General features: G+C 51.6%; 1 protein-coding gene across 6 annotated transcripts in view; it reads left to right on the top strand.

The window, feature by feature from the left end:
* Window positions 1–269: 269 nt before the first annotated feature.
* ACOT11 (acyl-CoA thioesterase 11) overlaps window positions 270–15368 on the top strand; it is a 53946-nt gene continuing 38847 nt past the window's right edge. The window contains exons 1-2 of one of the 6 annotated variants that reach the window (XM_061411841.1): window positions 5164–5408; window positions 5864–6042. Coding sequence is in view for 3 of the 6 variants with exons in the window: in XM_061411837.1 (XP_061267821.1) it covers window positions 5039–5155 (117 nt within the window). In the remaining 3 variants the exon portion in view is untranslated. The other 5 variants (XM_061411839.1, XM_061411838.1, XM_061411837.1 and 2 more) reach the window with 5 other exon arrangements.

Genomic DNA, 15368 nt, shown 5'->3' with positions numbered 1-15368 from the left:
ATGGAAACCTGGTGCCCGTTCTGTCAGTTTTCCTGGCTGGGACTGGGAGTGATCCCAGAGCAGAGACCCTGTGGGGAGGACGGCAGGGGCTAGCAGTGGGGGTGACCAAGTTTGGCGGTGGCTGGAGGTGTAGTGAGTGTCCGGCTGGCTGCCCAGTGGGCGGGCACAGGGCCCCTGACATGGCTGTGGCCCAGCTGGCAGGCTCTCTCCTTCCTCTGCGCTGAGCGGCGGGCACAGGAGCCTCTGTGCGGGGCTCTAGGGGAGGAGGGCAGTCTGAGAAAGGGCCCAGGCTCAGTGATAAGGGCTGGCTCAGAGGGCTGGAGCCGGGAGGGGGAGGAGGAGTGGGAGGCGAGGCGATCCCTGCGTTCGGAGTTGGAGCCGGCTGTCAGAGTCTCTGACCAGTGTCTCTCCGAGGAGGGTGCGACCAGCTAACGGGCCTCCGCAGCAATGATCCAGACTGTTGGAAATCACCTACGAAGGGTATGGAGGGTGGGTGGAGGAGGGAGGTTTGGAGGCAGACGGGAGGGGACTGGAGTCTGGGGATCCCAAAAGAGAACGGAAGTTTCCATTTGAAGTCAGAAGTCCTACATCTTCTCTCTCCCTTTCCACTGGCCATTTTCTAGCTCTCTCTGCAAGGAGAAATTTCAGAACTCCTGGGCTGGTTCATTATAAGCAACAATCACCAAATAAGCCCCAGGGGCCATTAGGCCGACTAGCTGGGTTGTGTAGAATCATCTTCAGCAAGTTCTTTGCATCTGGGATTCTATTCTGGGGGTGCGTGTGTCTCCCCATGGAGTTCCGTGCTTGTTTCTGCTGGATGACTGAGCTGTGGTGTTTAACTCTCAGGGTTCAGGGCTCGAAGGGCTTGGAGCTGCTAGAAGTTACAGGCTAGGGGTGTGCATGTGGGTGAGTGAGTATGGCAGACTGAAACCGAAGGGTTCATGGGGACAGTGACCTCTTTGGGAGAGCATGTGCAGGACCAAGTGAGGGCTGTTGGGAAGGTGTTCTGCAAGGTAACCTTGCAGAGAACGTTTCCCTGAAACCTCTTAACAGGGACTTTAGAGCTGAGATTGGATGCTGAGGCACCAGACAGACCCAAGTGCTCAGTGGTCCCTGGTGGGGGCCTTTGATTTGGTAAATGGAAAAAGGTTCAGGAAAGACTGGCAGACGTGCTATGCTGGATGTAGAGTGAGCGTCCTCTGAAGACATTTTGGGGGAAAGCCTTTAAAAAGGGGTAAATAAAGACATCTCTTCTCCACTCCCTTCCTCTATCTGCACGACTACCACTCAGCCCAGACCTCACCATCCTCAACTGGCCCAGCACCTTTCCTTCCCTGCTTCCCTGTCACAGGTCCACCCCCTCCTACTCACCCTCCGCTACAGAGATGCTTCTAAAAGGCAAATGTAATTATTCCTCACCTGTTCAGAAGGCTGCCTTGGGTATCATGCTCACATTCCTTACCTTATATAAAGGGATCTTGGTAATCTGCCTCTGCCCCCCTTTCCCTCCTCATTCCCCCTTCCCCATGCCTCTGCGTTTAGTATGGCAGCCATACCGAACAGCTTGCCACTGCCTCAGTGCACCACGCTTGTTCCCTCCTCTGCATGAGTGCTCTCTGCTAAGTGACCCCCCACCCCCACCCCACCGCCAGACTCCCCACCAGCTTCCTGCGAACTTGTCTCCATGATAAGTTTCTTCTGAGCCCTCCAATCTGCTCAGATGCTGCCTCCTCTGGAAAGCTTTCCCAGATTTCTCTTGACATGACAAGCCCCTGTGCTAGCTCCTTCCCACCATGGATTGTGTGTGGAATTTGCATGTCCATCTCTCCCATCACCCAAGGCAGCTCTTGGTGTTCCCAGCACCGGGTTGGATGTGGCCAGGCCTGGGAATGCTTAATGAACCAGTGGGCACAGGCAGCTAGCTTCTCAGTGAGACCAAGAATGGGATCTGAGCATCAGGGCTTCTTGGTCCCATCCCTGAGTGCAGGGCAGACAGCCTCTTCTGGGTGGGTAGGGCTGTCTGTGTCTTCTCTTGACCCCATTGTCTTTAACCCTTCGTGACTCTTTTCCCACTGATCCTCATTAGTAACTGGGGAGAAGGCAGTGGAGGAGCAACATGTCTTTATCACAGAGATGACAGTAGTAACAGATCCTTATACAGCTGAGCATGCTAGGCATCATATCAGATGCTTTGTGTTTATAACTCCTCCAGTTCTTTGTGAGATAGGTGCAGTTATCATCTCCACGTCCTCCATGAGGAAACTGAGTCTCCTCATGAGACTCAGAGAGGTTGAAGACTTGCCCAGTATCACACTGGAAGAAAGTGGCAGGGTGGAGATTTGAACTTGGGCAGTCTGGCTCTAGAGTTTGAGCTCTTAGAGAACTTAAGGCTAGGCCCGATGAAAGCTCAGAATGGGATTCCCACCCACGTGTCCCAGCTTGGAGCCCAGCTGGCATTCTGCTTCCCCACATTTGCCCCCGCCCGCACCCTGAGTCTGGGAGTAGAAGTGGGGGTGGGCATGGAAGTTGGGCTTACAGGCTGGCATAGGTGGGGTGGAAGTGGGGTGGGAAGTGGGGGTGGGCATGGAAGTTGGGCTCACAGGCTGGCATAGGTGACCGCGTACTGGCTGAGAACACTGTGCCCTTGATCACCACCTTTGGATTGCTGCCTGAATGGCAGCTCTCCTTGCACTCCCCTTGTTTCCTCCTGAGTTCTCCAAGTTCTCCTGGAATACAGGAGGAGACCATTCTTTGAGTTTGTTCAGTTCAGTTCAGTCGCTCAGTCATGTCCGACTCTTTGTGACCCCGAGTTTGTTACCAAAGCGGTTTTCAATAAAAAGCAAGCAAACCAAAAAACTCCACCAAACTCTTCCCTGGGGACAAAGAGAACTGTGTTAAACGCAGTCCTCAGATAACCCACAAGCCCTGCTTCACAGGGTTCCAGGGCCCTTGTCAGGATCACATGGCACTGCAAACAGTGAGCATTTTGGAGTCGGCTCTGGCTCTCACCTGTTCCTGGGTACCCCGTGAGCACTGGCACGTGTGAGTGAGTGAGTGAGTGAGGTTGCAAGTCTGATGCCAGCCTAGGGGGACGAGGTTGGAGGAGCGCTGATGCCGGTATGGAGGTGCTGAAAGGGTCGCTTTTCCTGTTTCTCTCAGTGGAGACCCTTCTTCCCCATGCAAGTGGTCAATCTGTACTGGGTACTGAGTCCTGTCTTCCTGGGTTGGCAGGGACCTGCAGGCACCTTGTGGGAGGCTGTGAACCTCTATTAAACCTGGGTTCTGGTCCTGTTCGGGCAATTCCCCAAGGGGCCCAGGACTTCAGTCACCCTGGGAATGAGGATGGGGTTGTTTGTCCCAGTTTTCCTGGCAAGCCCTGCACCCGGTGGTGCTGCTGGCAGGGTGGTAGAAGACCAGATACAGCTGTGGGCATCTGTGCACGTGTTCACGAGCCCACAGACCTGCCTGCTGCTTCCGACCCCCTGTGGTAACCCCCTGCTTCACCTTGAACCTGAGGACAGCTGTTGGAACCGCTCCCCAGCCCCACCCCCAGCCTCAACTGGGGTCTAGTTCAAAGTGTGGGGAGGTTTAGGACACAGTATTTGGCCACCTCTGGATTAATAGCTCATCTTCAACCCATTGTTCACGCTTAACCTTAGGCCAGGTGCTCCCCTTTTCTGGTTGTTCTCTGAGGTCTCCATCAGCCTTGACATCCTGGGGGTCTGGATGTTTGTGAAGGGTTTGTGCACCACTTTGAGATTGGTCCTGACAGTGAAAAGCAGGGGCCTGGCTTCCTCAACTACCCCACTTAGTGGTGGGGGAAGAGAAAACCCTAGACATAAGATAATGTGTCTCTCATGTAGCAGGAACACAAAAACTTGTGAACAAATGGGCGGCCATGATGGCTCAGAGGGGGCTGAAGTGTTCCCAGAAGTCTTCCCAGAGGAGAGGAAACTTGGACACTTAACTTCAGCCTATTTGGGGGCCACATCCGAACCCCAGTCTCCGCCATGGGTGGATAGACCTGGTGTTCTTAGTCTGTTTGGAGGACTCATCTTCATCCTTCAAAACCCGGCTCAGCCATCATTCCCCTTCAAACCTCCATCCTTCTGCTCCCAGAGTTAGTGGTGTTTCCTTGGGATGGTGTGTTGGCCTGAGGTGTTTCCTCTACAGTGATTAGCCTGTGTCAGGGCTGAGTATTCTGTGATGAACCCAGGCTGTTGTGAGCTGACAGCTAATGAGGGAGACACAGTGAAAAGGTAGCCAAAGAAATATACAATGGAAATCTGTGCTAAGAGCTGTGAACAGTAATAATAAATGTCATAAATGCGAGCTAGGTGACAAGCTTGCATTACCTCGTATATTCCTTATAACAAGTCTGTGGAGTAGATAGTGGTGCTGTGCCCATATTAAAGATGAAACTGAGACAGAGAGGTTAAGTAACTTGCCCAAGGTCACACAGCTAGTAAGTGGCACTGCTGAGATTAAACTCAGGTTGTCTGGGGAACAGAGAACTGTTAGAGAATAATGAGAGAGGTCAGAGAGAGTTCTCTGACCAGGTGACAGCTGAGCAGAGACCCAGCGGCTGAAAAGGAGGCAGCCATGGGGGGAGTTGGGGGGAGAGCATTCCAGGCAGAGGGAATAGCATTCATTTGCAGGCTCCAAGATGGGGGGAGCTTGGCAAGCTGCTAAAGGGAGGCTGGCGTGGCTGGGAGTGAGTGAGGGCAGAGCGGCTGGAAGGGTCTGAGGCAAGACTACGATGAGCTGCAGGCTGGGGGCCTGGGCCCCGTGAGCAGGGTTTGGGGTTTGGAGTGCTGTGAGTCCTGTTGCCCTGCCCACCAGGCTGTGCACTCCTTTGGGGCTCTCTAGAGCCTTGGTGCCAAGGTGTGTAGTCCCTGCACACTGAGCTCAGCAGCCCAGGGAGACACATCAAAGGAGTTCCTCTCCTCTGAATGGCCTGTGCTGTGAAGGTCCCCACTGCTTCCCATCCACCCTGACCGCTCACAATTGGGAGGTGGACCGTGGGATCAGCACCCTGATGCAGGCAAGGCACAGAGAAGTAAGGGGAAGTGCAGGGCTTGTATCGCTGGCAAGAGACTCAGAACCCCTACCTGCTAAGTGGGACCCCTTTCCCAGCCTTTGTCTTGGCCACTCAGTAAGTAGCCTCACTCTCCCACCCAGACTCACCCATGCCAACCTCCTCTGCCTACCTTCACACACTGACAATGCAGATTCAGAGCTGACCTCCTGCTTCAACCTCATACACACCATGGCCTGGAGAGGCTGCACCTCTGCCCTTCACCTGTGCCTGGTCCAGGAGCTTGGGGCCAAGCTGGACAGTGCTAAGTGTTAACTGCCTTTGCGATGCTCACTCACTTCATCTTTGTAGGCCTTTTCCTGTGAAGCAGGTCTGTTCCTGCAGATCTTGTTAGATTGTTGGCAAGATTAAAGGCATTGGAGGAGTGTAGAACTTGACACATAATTGACTATAGTAAATATTGGTTCTTTTCTTTCTGTCTCCTCTGGACTTCAGTTTCCTTAGTGGGTCAATGACAGGGTCAGTGGGTTGGGTGATATGGTAAATGCTACCTTTTGTTGAACACCTACTGAGTGTCAGGCTTAGTTAAACTTCCCAATAGCTCTGCAAGGCTGCTGGTTTTCATCTAGCTTTACAGCTGAGAAAACCAAAGCTCTGGCCCCGAGTCACTTTGAGTGAGTTAGAGAATTCGAAGTCTTGTCTGATGCTAAGCTGCAGCTGGGCAGGGGCCCCGGTGCTGTGGCTCTTCTCCTTGTCCTGGGCTGACCTGGCTGAGCCGAGGGACTGACACCTCTGTCTGGTGCCTCTTGTGTCCTGTGGCTCCAGGGACAGATGGTGCTGCTGGCTGGGTCCTCTGCCAGCTCCCTGGCTGTGGGCCTGCATGTTCCTGCTGTTCCCAGAAGCAGCCTCCTTGTGGGTAGGAGGTGGCATCGAGCAGTGATGGAAAGGACCAGAGTCCAGCATTTGGGGGACACAGGGATGAGTCAGACTGGACCTGTCCTCAGGTGCCCCCTAACTGATAGACTGAGGTTCAAACCTATGATGACAGCACGGTGTGGCTGGGCTGTGACAGAGGGAAGTGCAGAGGTGGCCACTCACAGCCCATAGGACAGGGTGGTCTCCCTGGAGAGGATGATGGGGTAGCTCAGCTTTGAAAACTTTTCCAGGTTAGAAAGCACGGTCTAGGCGGAGGTTTATAAAATGTGGGAAAAAGTCTTTCCAAAGGAATAGGGAGAGCATTTGGCACTGACCCCTTGAGGAGTCCCTCCCTCCCTGGCCCCCTTGCTTATATAATATGTATCGTGCCTAGGCCTTCTTTGGTAGTAATAATCTGCTCTCAGCAAATCAGACTAATTAATAGTAATTAATGTGAGTAGACATTAAGTGTTAAGCCTCTCTTTTGGAGAGGAAGCCTAGTGAATGAGTAGAAAGAGCTCTGTTAGTGAGAAAAGCAAAGTCCCATCTCCACCACCCAGAGCTGAGTGGCCTCAGGTGGCCTGGCTTCAGTCCCCTCGTCTGTGCAAGAGGGAGTGTCGTCCCTCTCAGGGTCCAGTTGTTGTTCCGTCGCTCAGTCTTGTCCAGCTGTTTGCGACCCCATGGACTACAGCACTCCAGGCCTCCTTATCCTTCACCATCTCCGGCATTAAATGGCTTGTGGATACAAAGCCATCATATAATGTATATAAGTGCCTGGAACATAGTAGGTGCTCAAAAAAGTATAGTAGATGAGTTCCTTGGTGGTCCAGTGGTTAAGACTCTGAGCTTCCACTGCAGGGGCTGTGGGTTTGGTCCCTGGTCAGGGAACTAAGATCCTGTATGCTTCACCATGCAGCCAAACGAAAAAAAAAAAAAAAGTATGGTAGACTGGTGGTGGTGGGGGGAGGGAAAACGTTGGTCAGAGGGTACAAACTTTCAGTTGTAAGATGAACAAGTTCTGGAGACCTGAAGTACAGCATGGTGACTGTAGTTAATAATAATAATGTCTTATGTACTGGAAATTTGCTAAGAATGTGGAGCATAAATGTCCTCCCTCCTCACCCCAGAAAGGGTAACTGATGTGATGGATGTCTTGATTTGCTTGATTGTGGTGGTCATTCCACAATAGTGATATAGTGAAGTCGCTCAGTCGTGTCCAACTCCTTGGGACCCCATGGACTGTAGCCTACCGGGCTCCTCTGTCCATGGGATTTTCCAGGCAATAGTCCTGGAGTGGATTGCCATTTCCTTCTCCAGGGGAATCTTCCCAACCCAGGGATCGAACCCGGGTCTCCCGTATTGTAGACAGATGCTTTATATACATATATCCAAACACCGCGTTTTGCAACCTAAATGTGTACAACTTTTATTTGTCAACCGTGTCTTAATAGAATTGGGGGAAAAAAAATTATGGGGAGGCCCTAGTTCTCTACAGAGACATGGGACCTGGTTCCTGTTCTCAAGGAGTTTTTTTCCTCATATGTGCGCCCACTTTACAGTTTAAAAGGGACTGTGTTTTACCTGGTCCGGTTGTTCAAAAGTGCAGAGAGTCAGCAGACTGGTGGTGGGGGGAAAAGGGAAAATGTTGGTCAGAGGGTACAAACTTTCAGTTGTAAGATGAATAGGTTCTGGAAACCTGAAGTACAACATGGTGACTGTGGTTAATAATAATAATGTCTTAGGGCAGCACCCTTGAGGTGGCCCCTGGAGGCCCATCCTTCAGGATGTGAACCCTGGCCTCTCCATCTCTAAAACCGGCTCTGATCCGCCCTGGGGTGTGGCCCTGCTCCCAGGCCCGGAATCCAGGTCAGAGGTCAGGAAGGGAGTGGCTTTCAAGTCTTCCTAAAGCAGCCTCAGATTTACAGCATACTTCAGGGCTGAGCCAAACCAGGTGGGTCTCAATTTCCATTTGATCCCTTGGAGGGGCTGTGGAGAGACCCAGCTCCTCTCCTTCTCTGGTGATACTGCCCCTCAGAGCTGTGGGAGGGATGGTGGTCTGGAGTCGGAAGGCTCTGGCTGGTTCAAGCAGCTACTGGCTACCTTTTCCCAGCCTTAGTTTTCTCATTGGTAACACATGGACTTGGAGGTAATAATGGTCCCTGTCATTTGAGCCTGCTTTGTGTCAAGGAGGGTAGCTCCATGATGCATAGAGACTGGATGGCCTGCCTACAGGCTTTGAGAGTGGTGGAGTGTGTGGGACATATGGGCCTGGGGAGAGGAAGGGACCCAAAGACTGAACAACTTTGGGTTGAGGGAAAGGGCAAACGCTTCCTCCACCCCCACCCTGAAGCTAAGACTAACTGGTCCCCACCCACCTGCCCTTGCTTTGGAAGATAAAAGTGGAGCTTCCAGGCTGACAGACTAAGAGGAGGTATGTCTCACTCCTGCTTACACTGGTTCTCAGCGAGACTGGGAGGGACTTCTGAGCCCGGTAGGCCCTCTGAAGAGGCCAGGGTGGGGGAAATGGTGATTCCCATAGCCCAGGGGAGATGGACTGGCCAGGGACTACTCCCTTTCCAGCTTTCTCCATATCACCTGGAAGGCAGGAGAGCCAGGAGGCAACCTATGGAGGGTCTCCCAAGTGCCAGGCTTTGTCTGAAAAGTCGGGCGGGCTGAGTGATCCGATCCCCCTCCAGGGCTGGCATCCCCTGGGGCAGCACCCCTGCCAGGCTCTGGAGTCAGAAGAACCCACGTCCAGTCTCTGCTCTGCCTTTTACTGGTCATGTGTCCTTGTGTGGATCTTTCCACGTTCCCTGAGTTTCCTTTTTCGGTAAAAGGAGGACTCCTGATTCAGGGCGCACTGGAGAATTAAAGGACCCCCAAGGACTAGGCCTGGCACGCAGAAGGTACACAGTAAGTATCAGCCATAGATTCTGAACAGTGGTCTTTGAGCTTCTGGGAGAGCAATTTGGGGACAGCCCCTTGGCCATACACAGGTGGCTCTCTGCACATGGAGACCCGTCTCTTACCAGCTTTGTCCTTGTTGTTGTTCAGCCACTCAGTCGTGTCCTCCCTGCATCCTCCTGTTCTGTCCTTCTCACACATGGATGCTATCAGCAAGTCATGATGATTCCACCTCCCAAATACACCTGGGTCCATCATCTCTCTTTGGACTGCAGTTGCCCACAGAGGAGTCTCCCTGCTTCTTCTCTCACCCTGCAATCTGCCCCCACACAACAGCATGCGTGGGTGCTCAGCCATGTCCAACTCTTTGACCCCATGGACTGTAGCCTGCCAAGCTCTTCTGTCCATGGGATTTTTTCTAGGCAAGAATACTGGAGTGGGTTGCCGTTTCCTCCTCCAGGAGATTTTCCTAACCCAGGGATCGAACCAGTGTCTCCTGCATTGGCAGGTGGGTTTTTTACCACTGAGCCATGTGGGAAGACCCATACGACAGCAAAGTGATATTAAAATGCAGGTCAGATCAACTGTCTCCCCATTCACAGCCTCCAGTCCTTCCCATCACACGTGGAGTAGAATCCAAATTCCACAGGAACTTTAGGCTTTGGGCAGTGTGGGACTAGTTTGTTCCCTTCTCCCCGACACTGCTCCAGCCTCACTGCCCACCCTACTGCTCCTCTGGCAGCCAAGCTTGTCCCTGTTCCTCTTTGGGCTCTTTACACACTCTGCTCCCCTGCCTGGGACCCTGTGCCCCCAGGGCCTTGCTCAGTCACTCTTGCTTGTCTCATTCAGATCTTGGCCATGACCCTCCTTGATCACCCAATCTAAATTAGCCCCTTCCAGTCCACCACCTTGTCTCTCTTTCACATCCGCTGTTTTTCTTCTTTTTATTTGTTTATTTGGCTACACTGGGTCTTCCTTGCTTTGCGTGGGCTTTCTCTGGTTGCAGTGAGCAGGGGCTACTCTTCCTTGTAGTGTATGGGCTTTTCACTGTAGCGGCTTCTCTTGTTGCAGAGCATGGGATCTAGGCACGTGGGCTCGGCAGTTGTAGCTTGCGGGTTCTAGAGTGAGGACTCAGCAGCTGTGGAGTGCGGGTTTAGTTGCTCTGCATGCGGCGTGTGGAATCCCCCAGACAAGGGATCAAACCCATGTCCCTTGGCAGGGAAGCCCTCTTCTTCGTTTTAAAAATTGAAATATTTAAAAAACAAAAAGAATTGAAATATAGTTTATATATAATGCTGTGTTAGTTTCATGTGTATAGCAAAGTGATTCAGTTACACATATATATTCTTTTTCAAATTCTTTTCTAATTATAAGTTATTACAAGACATGGAGTATAGTTCTCTGTGCTATACAGTAGGGCCTTGTTTATCTAGTTCATATATAGTAGTGTGTTTTTGTTCATCCTGAACTCCTAGTTTATCCCCACCCCACCCCCATCCCCTTTGGTAACTTTAGGTTTGTTTTCTATGTCTGTGAGTCTATTTGTTTTGTACATAAGTTCCTTTATATCACTTTTTTAGATTCCACATATAAATGATATGTGATATTTGTCTCTCTCTGCCTGACTTCGCTTAGTATAATCTCTAGGTCTGTCCATGTTGCTGAAAATGGCATTATTTCATTCTTTTTTATGGCTAATATTCCATGTATGCATGTTCCATGTCTTCTTTATCCATTCCTCTGTTGATGAATGCTTAGTCGCTTCCATGACTTGGCTATTATAAATCGTGCTCCTCGCTGTTTTCCTTCTTATATCACTTTTCACTCTAAAATGATCTTGTTCCTTTGTTTATTGTCTGTTCGTGAGTGGAGAGTCTGGGTTGGTGTTCAGTGCTGTACTCCCAGTATCTTCTTGAAGGAAGGAATGGAGTTTTAAAAAAGATTGCTGTTGATCCCCAGCCAGAATTAGCCTCTTTCTAACCTCGTCCACTCCTATTTAGTCTGGGTTTTATTCCTTACCAGGACCCCCCTGTCCTGACTCAGCCAGCCCTCACATCTGTAGCCAGAGGCCTGGCACCCAGGCCATATGCAGCCCGGCCCTCTTGCTGTCCCTCCTGTTGCCTGACTGTCCACCCTGTGCCACCCGCTGTCCCCTCTGTTCCCCCCTCGCTGGGCTGGGCCTCACACTGCCTGCCATACCCCAGTGAGAGGCTGTCTCTTCCCTGCCACCCAGTCACTCCTGTCTTGAACAGGTTCCCGCCTCTCACCTCCAAAGAGGCCTCCAGCAGCCCTCGGGCCCCGTTTGGATGCAGCAGGACTTGTCACTGTTGAGCTTGTGGATGGAGGAAACCATGAGGCCATTTTTGCAGAAACAACCATAAAGCTGGCGCCACCCCAGCACACATATATATGATCTGTGTTCAGTTGTGTCTGACTCTGTGCAACCCCCTATGGACTGTAGCCCCCCAGGCTCCTCTGCCCATGGAATTTTCTAGGCAAAAATAGTGGAGTGGGTTGCCATTTCCTGCTCCAGGGGATCTTTCCGACTCAGGGACCGAATCTGCATCTCTTGCGTCTCCTGCATTGGCAGGCGGATTCTTTACCACTGAGCCACTTGGAAAGCCCAAGCACACGTATATCCTAGAGCAAAGTGACAGCAACAGAAAAACTTAAGTGCAGGTTGATAGCATGACTCTTACTCATTTTCATCTGTTTGGTTTTCTATCTAAAAGTTACAACCTTTCAGGTGGCCATGTGTGACCAAGTGTGTCTTCATTCAGTCCTTTAACCAAATGTTGAACAGAGCACACAAATGTGGGAGATGGCTCCCAGGTTCAATTTAACTTACGTCTACTGAACACTCACAATATTCTGGGTCTGTGCGAACGCAAAAATATGTCTATTCCTGCCCTGGTAAACTCTTCCCTTGTGCCTGGATGTCTTGTTCCCCATAAACCCAAGCTGGTTTCTAGTGATCACTGCCTTCTATTCCAAGAAACCATTTCCTTAGTGAGGCATCTTGAGCCTTTCAGGGGCCTGGGAGATGAGAATTTGTTGAGTCTGGTTAAACTGTGCGTGGTCATCTGGGGGAGGCCCCCATGGAGTGCCACAGACACCATCCTGTTCAACATCTTGATCCACGGCTGAAATGAAGCCCTGATGGTAGACAGATGGCATGTTTTATTCGGAAGTGACTGTCCCGGGATGGGGCTGAAAGGCCCATCTGATCCCCACCGTTGCTGGGAGCTTCCTGCAGCTTTCCACTCCACCCGAAGCCTGGGTCCTTGCCCCGAAGCTTTCTGTGGGCTCTGCCAAGGCTGCCTGGCCACTATGAGTGGGCATCTCTTACCCTAGGGACCAGTGCAGGCTCTTCAGTTAGGATGATTTCCTGTGTCCTTCGACAATGCCTCTATACTTTTAGATTCTTTTCCATTATAGGTTAGTGCAAGATATTGAATATAGTTCCCTGTGCTATACAGTAAGTCCCTGTCATTTATCCATTTTACATACATTAATTGTTGCTGTTCAGTCGCTAACTTGTGTCTGACTCTTTATAACCCCATGGACTGCAGCACGCCAGGCTTCCCTGTCTTTCACTATATCCCAGAGTTTGCTCAAACTCATGTCCGTTGAATCGGTGATGCCATCCAACTATTACATACTCTGTCATTTCCGTCTCCTTTTGCTTTCAATCTTTCCCAGCCTTAGGGTCTTTTCCAGTGAGTCGGCTCTTCATACCAGATGGCCAAAGGACTGGAGCTTCAGCTTCAGCATCAGTCCTTCCGATGACTATTCAGGGTTAATTTCCTTTAGGATTGACTGGTTTGATCTCCTTGCTGTCTAAGGGACTCTATATTAATATTAGTGTATATTTGTTCACCCCAAATTTCTAATTTACCCTCATCCCCAGCCCTTTCCCCTTTGGTAACTATAAATTTGTTTTCTATGACTATGGGTCTATTTCTGTTTTGTATGGAATCTAAAAAAATGATGCAAATGCCTTGACTTTTTAATAATATGGAAAGCTGGTAGTTTTTAAGCACTCTTCAATCCTCACTATGATATTATTATTCCCACTTTACAGATGTGCAAAGTGAGGTTTAGAGTGGCTTAACTAATTATCCAGGGAGACAGAGGCTGGGCCAGGATTCCAGCACAGTCTGTTTTCCTCTTGCCAGCCCCCTGTGCCTTCCTGTTTTTCCTTTTTCTCTCTCTGCCCTGATCATCCCTCTTTAACAAGCCTTGTGGGCTCAGATTTCTCTGAGACAGTTCAGGGCACATGGGGGTGGGGATGAGACTAGGCCAAGAATGATAAGGCCGTCTTACAGCCAAAGAGCTTGAGGCTGAGGAAGGCCCTGGAACATGGTAAGTGCCCAGCAGAGAACCACTGGGCCGTCTGCTTCAGCTCAGCAGACCCACCAGGGAGCAGGCCAGGCCCAGTTCTCACTCCCATCCTTCCACCTCCAGACTTGGGGCCTTAGAAGCAGCCCCTGGAGGGTTGGTGTCCTCTTGGTAGACCTCCTTCTGTGACCCATTCCTCTCACAGTATAAGGAAGTGTGTTGTGTGGATGAAGTCACACCTATTATGGCCACTCTGCTCTGCTTGGGACTGATTTCTTGAACACTCTCGGGGCAAGAAGTCGGAGTATGAGGGGAGGGGCAGGAGATCTGGTGATCAGAGACAGGCGGGGCCTCAGGGGAACTATGGGGACCTGAGCAGGAGACTGAGCCTGTAAGTGCTGCTTGGGGTTGGGACAGGAGCCCCGCCTGCTGGGGAGGGCAGATGCTGTCCCTCAGCAGAGGGGACTGCAGGCCCCAGGGCAGCAACTGGGGCCTCCAAGGGGCCACGGGGCTGTTAGCTTCCTGGGGCAGGAAGTCCCAGCTGTGGCCAGAATCCCAAAGGGCTGAGAGCAGTTCAGGCTTGAGGAATGTGAGCAGTGGGGGAAGTTGGGAGGGGGCCCCTTTCCTGCCTTCTTCACTTCTCTCTCTGGTGTGTGTGTGTGTCTTCTACTTGCTTTGTTCCCTACCAGCATCCATTCTTTGACCTCTTGTTTTTTCTATTTCCTCTCTTTCTTTCCCTTCTTTCCCTCTTTCTCTTTGTAACCCATCTCTCCTCCCCTCCATCCCTCTTCTCCTTCTCTCTCCCTCCCAACTTTGTCCTTCTGGAGAGGACTTCTGGTCCCTGTAACTGGTGTTTCCAGCTCCAAGTAAACGGGCTTGTTTGCAGGATGTCTGGACCTGGCCCATCGCCTGGCTACCCGTTGCCATGGTGACTTGGAGGCAGTGTCAGGCAGGAGTCTTGGCTGTCTAGCAGGGGGAGCATGAAGGGCTCTGATGAAGGAGAGAGGCTTGCCCTCCTCTTCACCAATCCTGAAGGGCCCACCCCACTGCCAGGGGCTCCCATGGAGGGGTATTGCCTGTGAATGTGGGCTCCAAGCTGGGTACTATTGGAGAGGGTTGACTGAGAGGCTGCAAAGTGGGGACCAGTCACACTTGGGGTCAGACTGCCTGTGTGCAGACCCTTCCTGCACCTTTCTGGGGTCTGCTGGAGGTAGAGGGTAGGAGGTGGCAAACAGCTCCAAGGAAGAAAGCTGCAGGGAGGCAGCTGTCAGTTGGGGAGGGGTAGATAGAAGAACTCTGACAGGCAGACCTGCTGTCAGCAGAAGGGGATGTAGACACAGGGCAAGTGTCTACATCAGCAGGGAGTGAGCCTCCTGTCTCAGAGAGCAAGCAAGCTCATGTTGGACAGTCACTGGGCAGGGTGGTGGTGGTAACTGAGATATCTGTGTCTGAGAGGGCATATGTAGCCATCCATGAGGTTTTTTCCTACTCCAGAGAGCTGAGGATTTACAAAGCAGTTTTTGGCTGACAGAGAGCTTGCAGTTTCCACTCTGGAGGTAGCCACCTCTCTCCCTCACAGGCTGCTGACTTTGAGCGTCTAGTAGGACAAGTGCCCAGAAAAGGCAATGGCACCCCACTCCAGTACTCCTGCCTGGAAAATCCCATGGATGGAGGAGCCTGGTAGGCTGCAGTCCATGGGGTCGCTGAGGGTCGGACACAACTGAGCGACTTCACTTTCACTTTTCATTTTCGTGCATTGGAGAAGGAAATGGCAACCCACTCCAGTATTCTTGCCTGGAGAATCCCAGGGATGGTGGAGCCTGATGGGCTGCTGTCTATGGGGTCGCAGCAGCAGCAGCAGCAGCAGGACAAGTGCCTGGATGCTGGACTATGCTGGGAGGAGGTCATGATACCATCACTGTTTCCTGCAGAAGGTCTGAGGGTCCATGGGGAGGAAGCTTCCCTAGGGGCCCCGCCTGGCATGTGTGGGTGAGAAAGGGCCTGAATGCTGGGGACACAGCAGTAAACATTCTGCTGTGTCAGACTAAAGAGAGGCAATTACAGCGAAGTGCCCAGCTAGCCTTAGCCCTTGAGTTAAACAGACATGGGTCCAAGTCCTGACTGCCCTTTACTGGCTATAATGATTGTTTGTGTGTGTGTGTGTGCATGG

The sequence above is a fragment of the Bos javanicus genome, chromosome 3, assembly GCF_032452875.1.
Source record: "Bos javanicus breed banteng chromosome 3, ARS-OSU_banteng_1.0, whole genome shotgun sequence".
Lineage (NCBI taxonomy): Eukaryota > Metazoa > Chordata > Mammalia > Artiodactyla > Bovidae > Bos > Bos javanicus.
Note: the sequence above shows the minus strand (reverse complement) of the source record. Positions and strands in the feature narration are given on the sequence as shown.